General features: G+C 36.6%; 2 protein-coding genes across 2 annotated transcripts; both read left to right on the top strand.

The window, feature by feature from the left end:
• LOC134744691 (uncharacterized) lies at positions 1-10,049 on the top strand. Its single transcript, XM_063678600.1, has 5 exons — positions 1-143; positions 6,715-6,795; positions 7,111-7,230; positions 7,721-7,951; positions 9,852-10,049. The coding sequence occupies exons 1-5, from the start codon at positions 99-101 to the stop codon at positions 9,933-9,935; spliced, it is 561 nt and encodes a 186-aa protein (XP_063534670.1). The 5' UTR covers positions 1-98; the 3' UTR covers positions 9,936-10,049.
• Positions 10,050-15,508: 5,459 nt separating this feature from the next.
• LOC134744886 (uncharacterized) lies at positions 15,509-17,530 on the top strand. The gene is made up of 4 exons (XM_063678832.1): positions 15,509-15,583; positions 16,097-16,242; positions 17,165-17,252; positions 17,450-17,530. The coding sequence occupies exons 1-4, from the start codon at positions 15,509-15,511 to the stop codon at positions 17,528-17,530; spliced, it is 390 nt and encodes a 129-aa protein (XP_063534902.1).
• Positions 17,531-19,053: the final 1,523 nt, after the last annotated feature.

Below are 19,053 nucleotides of genomic sequence, written 5' to 3'. Positions count from 1 at the left end.
ATTACCCATCAGCTTCCTCTATGGCGACACCTCACAATGGCTGACCTTACGATGGTGGTATAAAACGCTGCGTCCGCGCACCGGCGTCATTCGTCACCATGTTCAGACTGTTCAGAGGCTGTGTGTTGTTCGCTGTTTTCCATGTAAGTTACAGTTTATTTACAAAAAAAAAACAAAAAGCAAAAAGTGATCGGCCACGAGCTTTTAAAAAAACGATAATCGGTAAATACAATACATAATAAATGAGTGGTAAGATGAATTGATAAAAACAGTTATAAAAAGATGACACACGAGTGATCCTGTAGGTTCCGTATTTTTTTTTTCCTTTTAAGGTAGGTACGGTACCCTAAAAGTTAGATATCGGACTACCACTTAAGAGCCAACAGGAGCCGAGACCAAACTCAATTTTGAGATTTGAAAGAGAATATCGTCGTCGCGCTGACGGGGGCGGTACCGCGTACCGAGGGACTATCCCAGTGTGTGTGGTGCACGCACACCGACGCGCACGTTATTTGCGCTCCTTTCCGGCCTCACGCCGCTCGCGTTTTTAGTAACTAAATTCAATATCCTTCTACAACCTGCAATCTAATTAACATTTCGAGTTACAGAATAGTAAAAAAACATAACATAACATGGACATACAAGAAAACATTGTTGTATAAAAACATACAAGATAATGGCTGTTAAATTAATCCAATTAAATATTTTTAAATATGATAAACAAAAATATTAAATTATAGTCGTGAGTATTTTAAAAGTAAAACTCCCTTATACCTTGATTTTAAACAAAGTATTTTACTTATAACTTACTTGGTTCGTATGAATTAGTGACATACCTAATTAAAAAAGAAAGCTATAACTCCCGCGGGAACAATATAGGCCTTTTCCCTTCAGTACACCTGCATGAAATAAGATCTTTTCGAGCAAGCGTCTTGAAAAACAAATTTGCCGCTTTTTTATCATAATAAAGAAACATGTGACATGTGATATTTCTTACTTTGATGTAATTATACAGTTTTATTGATGGTCCGTTTTTTATTTATGTGTCAGATTTTGATAAAAATAGGTATAAATTGAAGAGCTCCTAATTCTGATCGGAATAAATATGAAACCCAATAAATAAATAAATAATAATAAATATTAAATCAATATTATAGGACATTCTTACACAGATTGACTAAGTCCCACGGTAAGCCCAAGGAGGCTTGTGTTATGGGTACTCAGACAACGATATACATAATATATAAATACTTAAATACAAATAGAAAACACCCATGACTCAGGAACAAATATCTGTGCTCATCATATCATATCATCGAACCCAGGACCATCGGCTTCACAGGCAGGGTCACTACCTCCTAGGCCAGACGACCGGTCGTCGCCCAATATTTTGGGACAATAGTCTAGTCTACAAAAGGTTCAAGGTGGTGAAAAAAATAGTATAAGCTGTTCGCATAAAAAAACCGCAAATCGATGTACAGGTTAGCCGTTTGGTACACGTATATACTAGTCAAAACAAAAATTTTGACCCGCAGTTCCTAAAAAAAATTTCCTTAGGAGGGGAGTGCTGAAACCTTTTTTTGTATAAAAAAAAACTTTTTTTTTAAACCTATCGTATACTTCTCATCTATCATACGAAAGGGCTTTTTGAAGCGATTCTGAAAATATACCACATCATTGCATTTTAGCCATTTTTAGGGTTCCGTAGCCAAATGGCAAAAAACGGAACCCTTATGGATTCGTCATGTCTGTCTGTCTGTCGTCCGTCCGTATGTCACAGCCACTTCTTTCCGAAACTATAAGAACTGTTGAAACTTGGTAAGTAGATGTATTCTGTGAACCGCATTAAGATTTTCACTCAAAAATAGGAAAAAAAAAATTTTAGGGGTTCCCCATACTTAGAACTGAAACCCAAAAATTTTTTTTTTTCATCAAACCCATACGTGTGTGGTATCTATGGATAGGTCTTCAAAAATGATATTGAGGTTTCTCATATATTTTTTTTCTAAACTGAATAGTTTGCGCGAGACCGAGAGACACTTCCAAAGTGGTAAAATGTGTAACCCCCCCTCTAACTTCTAAAATAAGAGAATGATAAAACTGAAAAAATATATGATGTACATTACCTTGCCAACTTTTACCGAGAACTGGTTTGAACGAGATCTAGTTAGTAGTTTTTTTTAATACGTTATAAATCGTAAACCGCAATTTACCTTTCACTCACGTTTCACATAAAAATACATTGTTTAAATTGTGTAATGTACGGAACCCTCGGCGCCCGATTCCGATTCGCACTTGGCCGGTTTTTTCTTAAATTGAAAGAAAAAGAATTTTCAAAACATACCAAGTTTGGGCTCCTCCAGATACGATATGGCTGATTTTTTTTTGTACAAATGATACGTGATATCCTCATATGTAACCCCAAAAAAGCAATAAAAAATTTATTTAGTTTTTTTTTTCAATACAAAGTGACACAGTTCTACTTAACCCTTTAACTTGACCCCAAACTTGGTGTGTTTTGAAAATTCTATTTGTTTTAATTTACAAAAAAATGGCTAAAATGTAACGATGTGGTATAATTTTAGAATCGCCTCAAAAAGCCCTTTCGTATGATACCACACACGATAGGTTTTTGGAAAAAAAATATGTTTTTTTTTTTCATACAAAAAAAATGTTTCAGCATACCCCTCCTAAGGGATTTTTTTTAGAAACTGCGGGTCAAAAATTTTGTTTTGACCTCTTAGTATGCGTGTGCCAAACGGCTAACCTGTACATCGATTTGCGGTTTTTCTTTGAAATTGGGCTTGTACGGCTGCCACTAATAGAGATACTAACTCCTAAAAATGCGTATGATACCTCATTGGATTCAGAATGATGTCTAGAAAAATGTATTCGAAGCGTTTATTCCCACATAAAAAAAGTTCAAAGCTATTAACAAAAAACGGCCAAGTGCGAGTCGGTTCCGTACCATTACGCAAAAAACGGCAAAAAATCCCGTTTGTTGTTTGGGAGCCCCACTTAAAAAAATATTTTATTCTGTTTTTAGTATTTGTTGTTATAGCGGCAACAGAAATACATCATCCGTAAATATTGCAACTTTTTAGCTATCACGGTTCACGAGATACAGCCTGGTGACAGACGGACAGGCAGATTGACAGACAGACAGACATATATTATTTTAAAGGTATTAAATATTCTTTTAAAAATTAGGAAATAATATGGTGTATTTAAAACATATCATAGAATATACTACGGTTATAAATTGATATTATGTAAAGTAATTTTTTCAACAAGTTAGGCAATTATTAAGTAACCACATTTTTTTCGAACTTTCGTCTTTGTTGTAAATTAAAAAAAAAAGAAAATAATTGGCGTAAAAAGTATTTCGCCTCGTGGAGCCCCTTTCATGAGATCACGTCACAAAAGTTTTAATAAAATTAATACTTTGTTTAAAATAAATTTTTGAATAATAGTGAAAATTGTAAAATATAAAGCAATATAATAATACGTACTTAGAACTGATACTTTTCTAAATAAAGAATGAATAAACTAAATTGTGTAATTAATTTTTAGTGCAAATCACCACAATTTGCTTCTAAAGAGCAAATCTGTGACCAAAAATTATATATAGTTTTAATTTTTCGTTCGTATATTCAGATTTGTGTATGAAAATGTGAAACTATTATTTCTAAAATAAATTATTCGTCCCTAATTTACACAAAATTTATACCAAATTTGATCTCATATCTAGAGATAGGTAGAAATAGAGGCAAACTGGACCGCAGAAGCCGACTTTTCCCCTCCCTTTTTGGGGGTAGCCAGGACTTAATCTCGTAGCTAGTGCGTCAGCTCAGCTTTGTATGAACCAAGGAATAATAAATAGTGTTAAACGATATCCCCTGAGGCCAAAGTGCATACTCACTTTACTTACTTCGCCTACTAAGAGGCAAATCGCGACTTTGTTATGGTTTATCGATAACTTATCACATCACTAGATTATCGACTTTCAATGTCGACTATTGCCCATCACTTTTCTGTCCGTGTACGTATTTAGAAACTTGACCCCGCCCCTAAAATTAGTGCGATAAGGACAACTGCAGCTTAGGCGAAAAATCCTGCGTAAAAATCTCAAAAATCGAGGTTTCGTACTCGACTGTTTCCTCCTCCAAAACTTAAGCAATCGTAACCAAATTTGGAAATCTAAATGATTATGAAATTGTCTGTGTCGGACTGTTTTGATTTTTTGGCTAATTGATACCAGTTTTGAATACCACGCCTCTCATTGCGGCATAGTCAGTGAGGCCATTTTTGGCCATGTTTGAAGGGCTCTAGCGCCTTAAAAAACAAAAATATCAAAAAAAGCAAAACACACCGACACAGATATTGACAATATTAATCTGTGTTGAAAAAATCATTCCTCTAGCTTCAAAAACCAGGGAGGAAACAGTCGAGTACGTTTGTATGGAGAAATGACCACTCCTGTTGGCTCTTAACTTACGCGGTGGGTAAAAGTTATTACTTATTAATGGTTAAGATCGCATTAATTAAAGGTTTGCCTGCGTGCGATTGATTTGTTTTATGTTAAGTACTTACTATAAGTAAAAATGAAATAGGTACTTTAAAGATTTAGTTTCAAAATTTCGCTGTGTTTTACTAAAATTGCAAGACGCACTTTACCAATCGCGTGAATTACCTAAGTGGTAGACCTAAAAACTATATTTTTGGGATATTAGAACTTATAAAAAATCGTCTAAAATCCAAAATGATTGAGGTTTGGGTGACGTCTCGATAGCTCATTTAAAAACATCACTATAAATATACGGCCGTATTCGAACAATGCTTATAAGATGTCACAGCGATACGATACCAATCTGTCAGTCAAAAGTGACGGTTTTAGTTGAAGAATTGTCACTTTTGACACTGACAGATAGGTATCGTATCGCTGTGACATCTTGCATTGTTTGAAATGTTTGAATACGGCCATAAATAGTCTAGACATGACAATACGATGCGTGATAACCCCCTCTTTTTAGGTACCTAAAATATGTGTTTCATTATCACTACATAGTATAAAACAAAGTCGCTTCCTGCTGTCTGTCTGTCCCTATATATGCTTAGATCTTTAAAACTACGCAACGGATTATGATGCTGTTTTTTTTTAGTAGCTAGAGTGATTCAAGAGGAAGGTTTATATATATCAGCAATGCACCCGTGCGAAGCCGGGGCGGGTTTTAAAATACAAACATCAAATTGTGAATACCAAAGTAAGTTATGAATAGTGCTAATTATGAGTGTAGCATGTTTTCCAATATTTTGGCACCATAACCCGAATGCAATTACGAGTAGGCAGGCAATTCATAATATATATATAAAGTGTCTGATTTTTCTATAGGTAAGCTCTTTTCCGTTGACGCGTGTAATTATTTCCTTAGTATACATTTGAGGACTATACAGCTATTGTTATTTTTGTCCCATGACCCTGAAGACAAAACTTATGCACACAGCGTAATCAATGAGCGGTAGTATTAGTGACTGCACAAATATTTTTTTGGTAGATACCGGGAGAAAGTTTTTTAAGGGATAAGAGAGCGTAATGTGCCAGTCACCTTTCGACTGACCTCCGAAAGTTGCCCGTCCCAAGATAGATGCCTGTCGATTATAATACCGAGATCCTTAACCTGGCTCGAGACAGGTATAATAGTCGAACCATCAAACATTATTATGGGTTTTCCCTCTGGAAATAGGAATAAATGGACAAAATATTTTTTCTTGCGAAATTCATATTCATATTATTTATTTAACTCTGTACCTATCATTTAGTTAACTATTATATATATATATATATATTACCCATCGTGAATACAGAAGCAAGTTTTTCGAAACCATATTACATATTTTAAGGAACATTTTGCCAAATTATATTAAACTACATAACAGCGTAGTGGAGATAATACTGATTGTGCTCAAAAGGAGCATTTCCAGAATGGTGCACAATTTCACATCGCTTTCGGTCGGATGATTAGTGGTCCTGGAAATGGTGCCTTTGTGTACTAACTCCTTCAAAATTAACATATTATGGAAATTGAATTTCTGAAGTAAATAATTATTTAATTTAATTTAATAATAATTTAACTGGTTTTAGTTTAGCGAAACGTATACATTCTAAAAAAAAATGAATTAGTTTAAAACTTCATTGACAGACTGTACTGGGTTGGATCTTTTTCACTACATTAGGCGGTCTAGCATAAGTTGCGTTCTCGCGCGCGACTCCATACATCTAGCGCGACTTCAAGTATGGACTCGCGCGCGAGAACGCAACTTATGCTAGACCGCCATGTCCGACTTTAATGTCAAAAAACTCGCGTGACAAACAATGAAACCGTACAAGCCAAACAATGACAACTTAGTACTATGCAGGTGTGGGAAAATCATTATTTGTGTCAAAGTCTTTGTCGCTTGCCATAAGAACGAGGTTTGCTTGTATCTTTATACGAATAACCTGTCAAAGCGTCCTTATGGCAAGCCGAGCGGCAAAGTGGGACCTTTTAAACCATGAAAACTTGCCACGCAATGAAGACTAGGTCGATGGCCGAAAGTCTGTTATTGTTTAACCTCCTTGTTTTACATGTATGTAAGATCCTATTTTTTTATTATATGTTTTTAAATAATACCTTTTTATTACCTACTTAAATAATTATTTCTGTTGTTTTTCAGGTGATTTTCGCACAAGGACAATTCCCACCAAGTTTGCCGCCAAACATCCCTCAAAAATGTCTTGGACCACCTCCAGCCGTTGTAAGGATACACATGATTTATTTTATTGTGATTTTATTGCACACCTAAATAATATTGCAGATTTCTTGCGACTCGCGCTAGTTTAATACAATAATAAAAACCTTTGGTACCAAGATTAATAAAATAGTGCAAAATATTTAGGCCGTAAACGCAGCTAGAGTATAGATGGAGCGCAATACTTTTTAGTAACTTGAGCTGAAGTACTTTTTAGTACTTCAGCTTTTAAAATCGCGGGTATATACATTACACGTGTTATTACGTGTGTAGTCGGAATTGTTTCATTATGATTTAATTTAGAATGGTTAAATGTTTCAGGAAAAGCCTCACGAATGCTGTCCCATCCCACCCTTCTTCACAGACGAGGATTTCGCTGACTGTGGCTTCCAAAAACTAGATGACAGTGATCCTGATGCCAAACCACGCGGACCACCTGATGTAACCATTTTTTTTGTATTTATGTCATAAGAATAAAATTTATTTAAGTCGGTCGCGTCAAGTGGGATAAGAGGAGACAAGAAGAATACCAGGATAAGATGAACACCTTTCATGCTTAAACCTGGAGGTCGATTCTAAAATAACAATTTGTAATGATTTTGACATGAACTTGACAATCGTCTTCGTGATTGTTCGCGCATAAAACTTAATTTCTCATGCATCAATCAGCGCGAGCAATCTTCAAGGTCGTATCAAAACGAGATCAAAAGCATAAAAAAATTGTTAAATTTAAACCGGGCTTCATGTTTCGCTTATTCCCACCTAATCTTACTTGAAAAAAGAAACAGCTGAAGTTTTTCAATGTTACTGTCTAAAAACATTCTAAGTTTGCACCTTGATATTTCTAACTAGATGTTTGACAAGCTAAAAAGGCTTGCCTTAAAAATGTTTTTGTTATCTTTATATGTTATCTTTTTATCATATATTCCAGTGTTCTAAACAACTATGCATGTTGAAAAAGTACGAGCTCCTCAACGAAGACGAGGACATTGACGAAGAGGCCATCACTAAGTTCCTAGATGACTGGGCGGCGAAGAATGAAGAGTTCCAAGCGGCAGCAGATGCTGCCAAGCAACGGTGTATTGGAAAGAACCTATTCGGACCCCCGCAGATCTGCGAAGCTAATAAGATCGTGTTCTGTGTCAGCTCGACTATCTTTGATGTAAGTTGAAAAAGTTTGGCGGGGTACGACGATTTTATATAGTGTACATTTCGACCCAGTGGTCCACCTAACCTATCTAATCTTATGATTTTGGGGACTTCTTACATCGTTTCAACAGCTATCACTTTTTATCATATATCCTGTAAGTACATTTTCATATTTCCATGGGAACCAACAATTATAGATAAGTATAAATAAGTTATTAGCAAAAGTTTCAAGTTTGGTTCCAGCTTTTATCGCTGACTGTACTTTCTCTTCGACAGGCAACTAATACTCATCGAGAAAATTCTAACAACTATTAGTTTGCGCTATTTTGTCACAGAGTTCCCATGGCCACCTCCTGTGTCCATCATCAGATCAGCTCCATGTCATCATAATATTTTATTGTCATCCGATAAACATACGTATGCAAAATTTCAGCTTAATCAAATTTACCTTCCATTATTTGACCCACACTAACGAAATAACTAAAGGCAGAGCAAATTAAATAAGAGCTTGTAAAATGAACATAAATAGACTATAACTAAGAAGCGCGGAGGCAATTGAAATGATGTGAGAATTGCCTCTGTGTTTATCGTTTATTATTAAACACTTCATCTATGGTTTCATACGTGTTTAAAAGCCGGTATCCCTCAGTATCTACACTCGTACCTATTCTTGAATAGCTGGATTTAAATTAGGGATTTAGGATATGGGATAAACGGATTTCCATTTTTATTTATTGTTTTCGTAAAATGTCAAATTTATGTCAACATTGATAACTAAATTTGTTTTATCTTAAAAGGGCGCACATTAAGAAGTTAAAGTTAAATACTAATAGTAATTCCTCAAAGACTCCCTCAGGTAAAAGAGGTAAGTGATTTATTTGCCTAGCTCACAAAATATGTTTATTAAAGTGCGAAATAGTTAATAACGGCATTTCAACCGTTAGGTTTGTATACTTTAAAATAGGTAAATATAGTGGGATCAAAATCAAAGAAATGCCAACAAAATTGTTAATGCACAATTTAAGTTATCCGCACCCAAATAATACATTTCAAAGAAAATTATGATTGATGTTTAAATATTTTTGTTTTCCGAAAACAATCCCGTTTTTAAAAATAAATGAATTGCAAAATACCACGGGAAAATGTGTTACATAAGCATGACCGAAAAACAATAAATAGAAAATGGCGAACAATTAATGCTTAATGCTTGTAAATGAATTTATTTCAATAAACGATATTCAGTAGGATTAAATATTTATATAAATGATGATGATTATAAAAAAAAACTTGTTTAGTGACATCAAATCAGGGTTTTGTTTACAGTTTTGTGAAATTAGCTTTTGACATTTTTTCTAATTATGACCATTTCAAGATGATGAATGAAGTTGATGATGATCATTTCTTTAATGTGTGCAGATTGTATACTTATTATTGACGACATAACAGATAACTTGAGTTATTCGGTTTTGAATTATAATTATAATTAGACGTAAGATAATCAAATGGTAGCGGTTATTTATTTTGAAATAGTGGTTAATGTGCATTTAATAATAATACATTTTTTTTATTACGACCAACCAGGATCATAGCCACAAAAAGTACACAATACACAATTACAATAAACTTTGAATATTAAATTAAATTATCAAACATTAAATAAAATGCAACTAAAAAATAACAAATTGAGATTTAATTAGAGGAAAATATTAACTGAAATGATAATTACCAGGCATCGTAAACTGCGAGCGGAATTCATTGAAGTACTAGGGTTGTTACTTGTTGTCATACGTTATTTCAATGGATTTCGCTCGCAGTTTACGATGATAGTAATTATCAGGCGATAATACTGAAATCATATGACAGATGCACGCTCGAATTGGCCTGCACTTAATATATTTTTCGTTTTTTCACAGAAATGTCCGACCTGGCAAGAAACTGAGGGATGCACAACACTAAGGACTCATATGGATGACTGCAGACCTCCTTTCCCAAATTAAATATATTTTTAGTTGAAATTTTCTGCTTTGCTTTATTGTATTTATTTTTAGAGGAGGCTTTGCCGTTTAAACATGTAAATATACCACCCGAAATTAAATTAGTTTTCTGTATAATACCCTTTTTATATCAATCAAATCACAAGTAGGGGATAACGTTATAAGCATCTAATAAATAAATAAATATTAAATTAATATTATAGGACATTCTTACACAGATTGACTAAGTCCCACGGTAAGCTCAAGAAGGCTTGTGTTGCGGGTACTCAGACAACGATATATATATAATATACAAATACATAAATACATAGAAAACACCCATGACTCAGGAACAAATATCTGTGTTCAATATACAAATAAATGCCCTTACCGGGATTCGAACCCAGGACCATCGGCTTCACAGGCAGGGTCACTACCCACTTGGCCAGACCGGTCGTCAAATCTAATGAATCTTATTAGTTACCTTTTTAATTTAAGTTACAACTTAAACTTTGTTTTGCCCCCAATTTCGTGTTATCCTGTCCTCTCGTATCTCACTATTATAGACATAGTCTATCAAGACATTTCCGTCAGTAGAAAAAAGCGGCAAATTTAAAACATGTAGGCGCGAAGGGTTATCGTCCCATAGAAAAATTGAATTTCGCGCCTTTTTCTACTGACAAAGATGTTTGACAGACCACACAGATTGTATAATTATTCTTAAGTAGGGGAGAGCGGGGCTTAAAGTTACCGGGCTAAGTTTTTCCGACGGTAATAATGATGTAAGGAAGAAAGATAGCAATATCATCTCTATATTTGCAGTGCGTATTAATTATGAATATAATGATCGATGGTTGAGTGTCTGTCTTCAGGGGCTGTAAAACGTTACACTTGTAAAAACTTTAAGTGATCAGTCGTCATTCATTCATCATCAGTCAGTCATTTTCGTGGACTGCAGCTTGCAGTGAGACTAGTAAGATATATTACTCTTCAAGTATTTAATAAATTGATTATATTAGTTTTTTGGTACGTCGTCTCTGTACATAAGCTTAGTTTGAGGCAAGAAATTTCCTTCTGAAGGGGCGAGTTGTTCCCATGAACTTCATACTTTGATCGACCTCATTTGTATCAAAAAAAAATTTTTGACACATTTTCTCATTTCGATGTATTAAAAATTAAATCCTTAATTTTTATATCAAATCGTCATGTTATTTGATCTCCCCTATTATAAATCCATTGAATCGACTTTGAGATCCTCCTCTTTAGAATAGAAGTCGGTTAAAAATATCGATTGACACAAAATACCGATAGGAAGGAAACGAAATAGGACACCGGCACCGGCAGTGTTACATGATCCAGTAATGCTATTGCATTAGATTCTAGTAGTTTTACGCTTCCGTGTTTCCTAAACAATATCTTAAGGGGACACTTTCACAAAAAATTCTCGAATCAAAATATACTTACCTCAAAATATTGTGATAGTTTATTATAATGTAGCTTCTTTTTGTTAAAATGATACCTACATGTAATCAAAGTAACCCTTTCTAAGAAGTTTCAGTGTTATCTAAATATACAGGATGGCTACAAAATAAGTGCATTACCCTTGCCAGGGTGGTTTTGGGATTATACTGAGCAACTTTTACTATGGGACCAACCACGAAAACGCGAAAAAAAAAATTACCCTCCCATAGAATATGGACCAGCAAAGATATATGAAACAGAACAGCCAAATTTTTTCGCGATTTCGGGGTTAGTCCCATAGTAAAAGTTGCTCAGTATAATCCCAAAACCTCCCTGGTAAGTGGAATGCACTTATTTTTTAGCCACCCTGTATAAATCCAGAACAAACTCCGTTCTTTTAGAAATACAAGCAGATTCATGAGTATTAGGTACTAGTAGTACATACCTACATTAGGATTGCAACTGCTACAGCGTTACTGCTGCAGCGTTGCTGCAGCGGGAGATGGGAAACGACATTGTATATGTCCTTATTGAATTGCGTCGCTGTCGTTGCCGCTTAACAGTTGCGATTAGAACGTTTAATCTGTCACTCATTCCCTCGATAAAGTATGTATTTAATACAGTGACATTTTCGCCCATATACCGTTTTTGCAACAGCGACGGACGAACGGGCGGGATAGACGAATCTTAATACGTTTTTGACTTCGAAAAACGGTCCATATAAATAACACTTATCTGACACTAATACATATTTTTTATTTATTTAAACTTTATTGCACAGAATACAAAAAAAAAATTACAAATGGTGGACTTAATGCATTCTCTACCAGTCAACCATAGGGCTAAACAGAGATGTAATAAAAAAGGTGCAAGAAGAAAAGTAAGAGAATTTATTTATTTATTTTTGGAGCTCTAGTCACACTTTTATAGTTATTCTAGTTCGCAGTATCCAATTTTGCTCCAGTCTCCAGTGGCGTAGCTGGTGTGGGCGAATGGGGCCTTCGCCCACGGCCTCGGCCGGGGGGCCTCGCAAAGCCAACCCTTTTATTACCTTGGGAAAACACATTGAAAAAAGCCTCGCAGATGTAGTTTTCCCACTAGATTGGTTCACGTTACGCCACTGCCAGTCTCAGTCAAAATTAAAATTTAATAGTAAAAAAAATGGTGCGAAACGCACGCCGTTTCGGTTGTGGGGAATCCCCCTTAAATTCAAAACAATACGAATGGTTTATAATGGCTTCATTCATTGTTCCGCACTATACTCTTATTTTAGTCATTGAGAGACTCAAACTATAGCAAGCAATACCTACAATATTTATTTAGTCTTCATTGTTAGTTAAAAAAAAGATAAATAACAATGGAAAGTACAATGCAATTAATATTTTTAGTAGTGCTTTTAAAAGTAAGTATTGTTTAAATTAATATATATTTACAGTACATATGGTGCTACTTTACCTCACTAGTGTGATAATGAGCACATTACCTACGTAACTATGTCAAAAATTTGAAGGGCCAAATGTACTGTAAAACGTTGTATGTTACGTGTTGTACAAATAGGTATTTCGCAACACGTGTCGAATTAAATCACTGCCTTCGGTCGTGTTTTAATTTGTCGCCACTTCTTGCGAATTTCCTACTTTTCGCACTTGTATCGTAATTCATTATTACAGTACATCTGGTGCTCCATTACGACACCCTGTGCTATATTAAGCACATTACGTAAAAAAATCGAAAATTTTAAGGGCCATATTGTTAGCAGACCAAAAAAAATTTTTTTTTCAATGTTTGGTCCACATGGTTCTTTTTAGTCAAAAATATATAAAAATTATGTTTTTCAAGACATGCGTCGCTTAATGACATAATCCGTCGGTCTCTTGCCACCATCAATGTACCCGCTCTTCTTGAGCCGACTTGGTTCCTTGGAGCTTGGGACGGATGTTGGTGTGGGATGCTACCTGCGTAGACACACTGGCACCGTCCCTCATCCAACGGACTAATGTAAAAGCGGGCGGAGCGGCGGAAAGCGCCGAAATTTTAAAACGTAATAAATATAAGAGCCTCGGTAGAGAGTATCATTTCATTCCATTTGGAGTTGAAACTCTAGGTCCATGGGGTCCCAGCGCGCATAAGGTGTTTGCAGAAATCGCGAAGCGTCTGGTTGACGTAACTGGTGACCGAAGAGCTGGCGGCTTTCTCGCACAACGTATCAGCATTGCGATACAGCGGGGAAATGCCGCCAGCATCCTTGGTACAATGCCTCAAGGGCCTATTTTAGATTTAAGCTAGTTATTAATTTCGTTTACGTAGTACCACTGTATATATCTTGTATGTAAATAAATGTTGTTTAAAATTATGTAAACCAATTTTGAGAACGATCAAATATTATTTAGAGGTCACGCAAAATAAAGCAATTCTGCCATACTAAAATGTATCAAATGAACTTGACCAAAGAAAAAAAAAATACTTGGAGGCGTTGTATTATATTGGTTAGTTTTATTATATTTTGCCCCATTTTGTTATAACTAAATAAATCATAAACCGGCCATTTGTTATTTTTGGATTAATGTGGTTATTTATTCTATGAGATCAAATTTTAAAGCAATGTTAAACGACCAGTAAATAATGAGCAAATGAGTCAAATTTAGCACACAGATTACTACTTCATAATAGAACAAAGGGAGCCTTGTGGAGAAAAGATTGCATTTTTTTTCGTACAACCGTGGACCAAAGTGCGAAAAATAGTAATTTCGCAACGAGTGGCGAATTTTAAAACTCGACCGACTATTATCTATATTTAGCGCATAACTTTCTGATATTAACACTATTTCAGGTTATTTCTGGTCAAGATCAAAATGAAGCAGCATTACGGTCTCTTGTAACAAAATTTTTATCGCCAGAATGCAAACGAAAACCAGCGGCAGCGGTAAGATTAGACCATCACTAACGTATTTATTGAGAATATTTACAAGTGTCATTAACGAGCCACATCCCAGGCCTCTATTTCAAGTATTTCACCACGGTGACAGGTGCGACAATTGTCCACATCACTGTTACTGACGGTGCTTGTTTGCTGCTAACATTTTAATAAATAAAAAAACTCCATTATATCGCCAATAAATTTGTACTCATTTTGCGATGCTAATGACACTTGTCACAAGAAACACGACAATTGTCACGAAATTCCGACACAGAACTCATTTCCTGCCAAGAATTGTCGAAAATTATTTTAAATCTTGTGACAATTGTCAACATCGTCATCATAAACTTACCTTTCGGTGTGGGGCCGAGACAATTTAGTCCGATTCAACCCCACCAAGACAAGTTTGCGCGTTTTACCGCTAAGAAAACCCCATTTACTGTGGTCCCACAGTTCCAAGGCACAGCCATGTCAGGGAGTATAGGGTTCCTCGCGCGTTGTCGACATTTCCAGTGACGTCCAATTCTGTAGCCACCTGGAACGGAAGGCTGCACTGTCATCCAAAAAACTCGGTGTGCTCAATAAAGCGAGGCGATACTTTACTCCGGGGCAAAGACTGCTGCTATATAAATCGCAAGTCAGACCCCATATGGAGTACTGCTGTCACCTTTGGGCAGGAGCACCTGGATGCCAGCTTGGACCCTTCGACTCAGTCCAAAGGCGCGCTGTACAAATCGTCGACGATCCCAAACTCACAAGCGATATTGAACAAGAGAGACTTCGCCTCCCTAGCTGTGTGTGTTCTACCGCTTGTACAATGGGCTGAAGCACACCTTGAATGGGCTCTGAAGAATTGTTAGACATGATGCCAACGGCCGCTTTATATCACCGCACCGCTCGCCGTCGGCAGGGTGTTCACCCTCACACCCTAGAACCTAAATGGTCGCGTACTGTGCGGTTTAAGAGGAATTTCCTCCCGCGAACGCTTCGGCTGTGGAATGAGCTCCCTGCCCTGGCTACAGTATGGGGTTCTTCAAAAAAGAAGTGTACAGGTTTTTAAAGGGTCGGCAACGCGCATTTAATATATCTGGTGTCCATAGGCTACGGTAACTGCTTACCATCAGGCGGGCCGTATGCTTGATTGCCGCCGACGTGGTATAAAAAAAAATATTTTCAGGAAGACCCCTCTCGATGCTGCATAATTCCAGACCTGTTCGGTATGGAAACCAGAGCAGGATGTATAGGGACGTATGATGAACCATTGCCAGGGTTCGCCAGTCGTGGATCACCTGAGGTAAATAAATATAAATCATGATAGAAAAGAAAGAAAAAATCTAATAAGATTATTTAGAGTAAAGGTTTATAAGGTTTTTGAGAAAAACAGAAAGACAGGGAGGGCATTTAGGATACGTTGGACCTAATGTGTGGATGGGTTTGGAAGTGTGGTTGTAATGACCATAAGGGGCGTATATAATTTACTAGCGACCCGCCCCGGCTTCGCACGGGTGCAATGCTGATATATTATACATATAAAATATCCTCATGAATCACTCTATCTATTTAAAAACCCCGCATCAAAATCCGTTGCGTAGTTTTAAAGATCTAAGCATACATAGGGACAGACAAACAGCAGGAAGCGACTTTGTTTTATACTATGTAGTGATAGTGATTTTAATTCACACTCAAATGCCCTGACAGTTATTCTGACAAAGGATCTCTGGGACACTACCGACCAGGTTAGGAAACCATTTTTTTTACCTATACTTTCTTCCTTATTGCTAAGACTAATCTCCGTTTTATTCCACAGTGTGCAGAAAGAACTTGCATACTCCGTAACAACGATTTACTCTTCGACAACGATGAGATTGACAAGGACTCCGTCAAGCAGTACCTGAACGAGTGGGTGGCGAAGAGGAGGGAGTTCATACCTGCGGTTAATGCTGTTAAAGATATGTGGGTGATGGCTGATGGCTAACTTTAGTTTTATTTCAGTGTGATTTGAGAACGAACTTTACTTTTTAACCGACGAAAAAAAACGGGGAGATTCTCAAGTCAACGCGAATGTATATATGTTATGTGTGACCACGCATAACTTTTTACAGAGTTGTCCGATTTGTTTTTTTTTTTTTTTGATAGGGTAAATCTCCAAGTTGGTCTCATATAAATTTTGAAAAAAAAAGTTATTACTTATAAGTTGATTGAGGATCCTTCCTGCACAATTAGCCTTTATACTGACTAGTCAGAAGGTGTAGCATATATTTGACGAGAACTATAACAATGAGCTTTAATCAAATTTAATATAGTCCGACAAGAAATTGTAGAAAATTATTGAGGGCGCCACTTCCTACGTAACTATCACATTTTTGACGTAAAAAAACATGGCAACAATTTAGTATGGAATTTTTTTAGTTCCATTTTATTTAATTTCTACTATTTTATGTCGCACTATAGTTTTAGCCTAGACTCTTCACGTTTAATAGGTAATAGATAACAGAAAACTGTAATAGTTACCCGTACCACTACTGCACTGCATCCAATGGACCTTGCATTGGATTTCCTTCGAAAGCGGGGTTATTTTGAAAATACAAAAAAAATATATACTTAACTCCCCACAAGGGGTGATTTTCTACTGTAGTAGCAGTAAGTATGATAAGAGTAAGCAAGAGCAACAGTAAGCATGATAAGCATTGATAAGAGTTGCAGTAGCGGTAGTGCTAAGGTATGAACTGTATAAAGAGCTTCTGATTTAATAAATATGTGCCATATTACTTTCTCACTCTTACATATAACTGTTTCCAGTTTCAAAACGAATGCGATATGAACCTATACTTTCTATATGATAATGAATTAAGTACCTCATTTTCTAATGTTGCAGCTGTCTTGGTAAGAAGCCTATGTTTGGACCCACGGCGATGTGTGACGCGGACAAACTATTTATGTGCATAAAATCTAATTTCTTTAACGTAAGATTTGTTATCATAACATTTTCAGACTACACTACTTAATTAGTCTACCCTGACAGAAGTTGACATTCTTTGTAAACTATTATAGGCCAAACTCCGATTCACTTCTACAGGACTTGGCGAAATCTATTGTCCTTACTCTTCCGTCAATAAACAAATAAGGCTATCATTGACTAAATTAATTATTTAATTTTCAGAAATGTCCTAACTGGCTGGAAACTGAAGGCTGCACTGAAACACGAGCATTTATGGAACGCTGCATGCCTTATTTCGATTAGACGTAACTGACTATGAAATATATAAAACAAGAATGTTGTACTTGCTAAAAACGCTTTAAAAACTATGCCCCATACCATGAAGTTATAATTCCAAGTTAAAAACACTATCCAGGGTCGCTTAGTGTAAGGCCTGAGCGGACAAGCGAAGCGGAGCGTTCGGCGGGGCGTGCAGAGTGACGTCGAGCTCACAAGTGATTTGAACAGCGTACAATAAGGCCGCTTGTATGTATACGCGTTTGCATTTGTTAGGGTTTTTGATTAGGACAGGCAGAATACAAATGTCAACGAATTTGCGCTTAAGAATTATGGGGTAATGTTATATTTCCATGCGATAATGAATTTCAATTCAAGTGTTACCATTAAAAACCCGTAACATCTTAAAACATCACTCTTCTTTTAAACATTAAGCATGTACTTACTTCCTACTGGTCGTGGCTAAGAATTTAAAATAAATATAGATTAAGCTAAGTAGGTACCTACCCTAAAACATGTACTGATTAGTCTTTTAAAAAAAATAATTTTAATTTTTTTATCTGCATGGTAATATTTAATGTACATAACTTTCTATTTGTGAATGGCACGTCTGTACACGTATCATGCATCATTGTGTGAGTAAGTTGCTTAAAATCCGAACTGGGTGCCCTAGCCAAGGTGACAATCGCTTGCGCTACGATAACGAAACGCTTTGTGTCTCTCTATCACTCTTCCATATTAGTGCGACAGAATTTTGCGTTTCGTTCGCTACAGAGCGTCAACGATTGGCATGTTGGCTACGCACTCTGAGCGTTCGCTAAAGCTCGTCAATCTGCTGTCGCCGAGCGAGGTAATTCGAATCGGGGCGGGGCGGTGCACGGTGCGCGGCCGTTCTGTATGATAATAGTACATTATGATACAAGTGTGCTAAGTTGGCCATCACACACGAGGCGATATTGTGCGCGCGAGCTGTAAGCGAGCGCGCAATAAGAAAGCCGATGTGTGTAATGACCAATGAACACGCGTTTCATACGACGTTTTTACACTTGCGAGAAAAAAAAGAAACTCATATTAATCAAATTTTAATAGTTAAAACAGTTAGTATTGTGTGTTGCATCTGTCATACTGCCGGCCGCCCCTCGCCCCGGCCGCAAGCGGCGCGGCGGGCGGGCCGGCCGGGCCGCGTACCGCGCAGGCGCGAGGAGCGCGCGGCGCGCCGGTGCCCGCCAGTCTGACCAATTAAAGAAGGCTCCCTTTCCATGCATATTATTAGCAATCAGTTACCTTCTTAACTCAGTCGGATGATATAATGAAAAAGCACGAGTGGAATAATACACTGAAAGAGCACGCGTGTTTAATATCTAGGATTATGAGCCAAAAATCGGTGGAATAAAAACGTCGTTTTGAGCAAGTGTGTTGAAAAATTTATTACTTATTCTGTGGCTCAGCAGTAGGCGATGAAAGGCTGATATGACGATGATGATGAAATAGTTATTTGTGCAACAAGAGAGGAAAGATAGTCTTTCTTGCGAGTGTTTATTTTGCTTGCT

Source organism: Cydia strobilella, chromosome 10 (assembly GCF_947568885.1).
Source record: "Cydia strobilella chromosome 10, ilCydStro3.1, whole genome shotgun sequence".
Classification (NCBI taxonomy): Eukaryota; Metazoa; Arthropoda; class Insecta; order Lepidoptera; family Tortricidae; genus Cydia; species Cydia strobilella.
Note: the sequence above shows the minus strand (reverse complement) of the source record. Positions and strands in the feature narration are given on the sequence as shown.

What these genes read in the sequence shown, in the direction of transcription:
- LOC134744886 (XM_063678832.1), top strand. Translation starts at nt 15,509, where the DNA reads ATGGAAACCAGAGCAGGATGTATAGGGACGTATGATGAACCATTGCCA. An exon ending in CCAGTCGTGGATCACCTGAG is followed by an intron (nt 15,584 to 16,096) that starts GTAAATAAATAT and finishes TTTATTCCACAG; the next exon opens with TGTGCAGAAAGAACTTGCAT. An exon ending in TAAAATCTAATTTCTTTAAC is followed by an intron (nt 17,253 to 17,449) that starts GTAAGATTTGTT and finishes TTTAATTTTCAG; the next exon opens with AAATGTCCTAACTGGCTGGA.
- LOC134744691 (XM_063678600.1), top strand. Translation starts at nt 99, where the DNA reads ATGTTCAGACTGTTCAGAGGCTGTGTGTTGTTCGCTGTTTTCCAT. An exon ending in TGTTGTTCGCTGTTTTCCAT is followed by an intron (nt 144 to 6,714) that starts GTAAGTTACAGT and finishes GTTGTTTTTCAG; the next exon opens with GTGATTTTCGCACAAGGACA. An exon ending in TTGGACCACCTCCAGCCGTT is followed by an intron (nt 6,796 to 7,110) that starts GTAAGGATACAC and finishes TAAATGTTTCAG; the next exon opens with GAAAAGCCTCACGAATGCTG.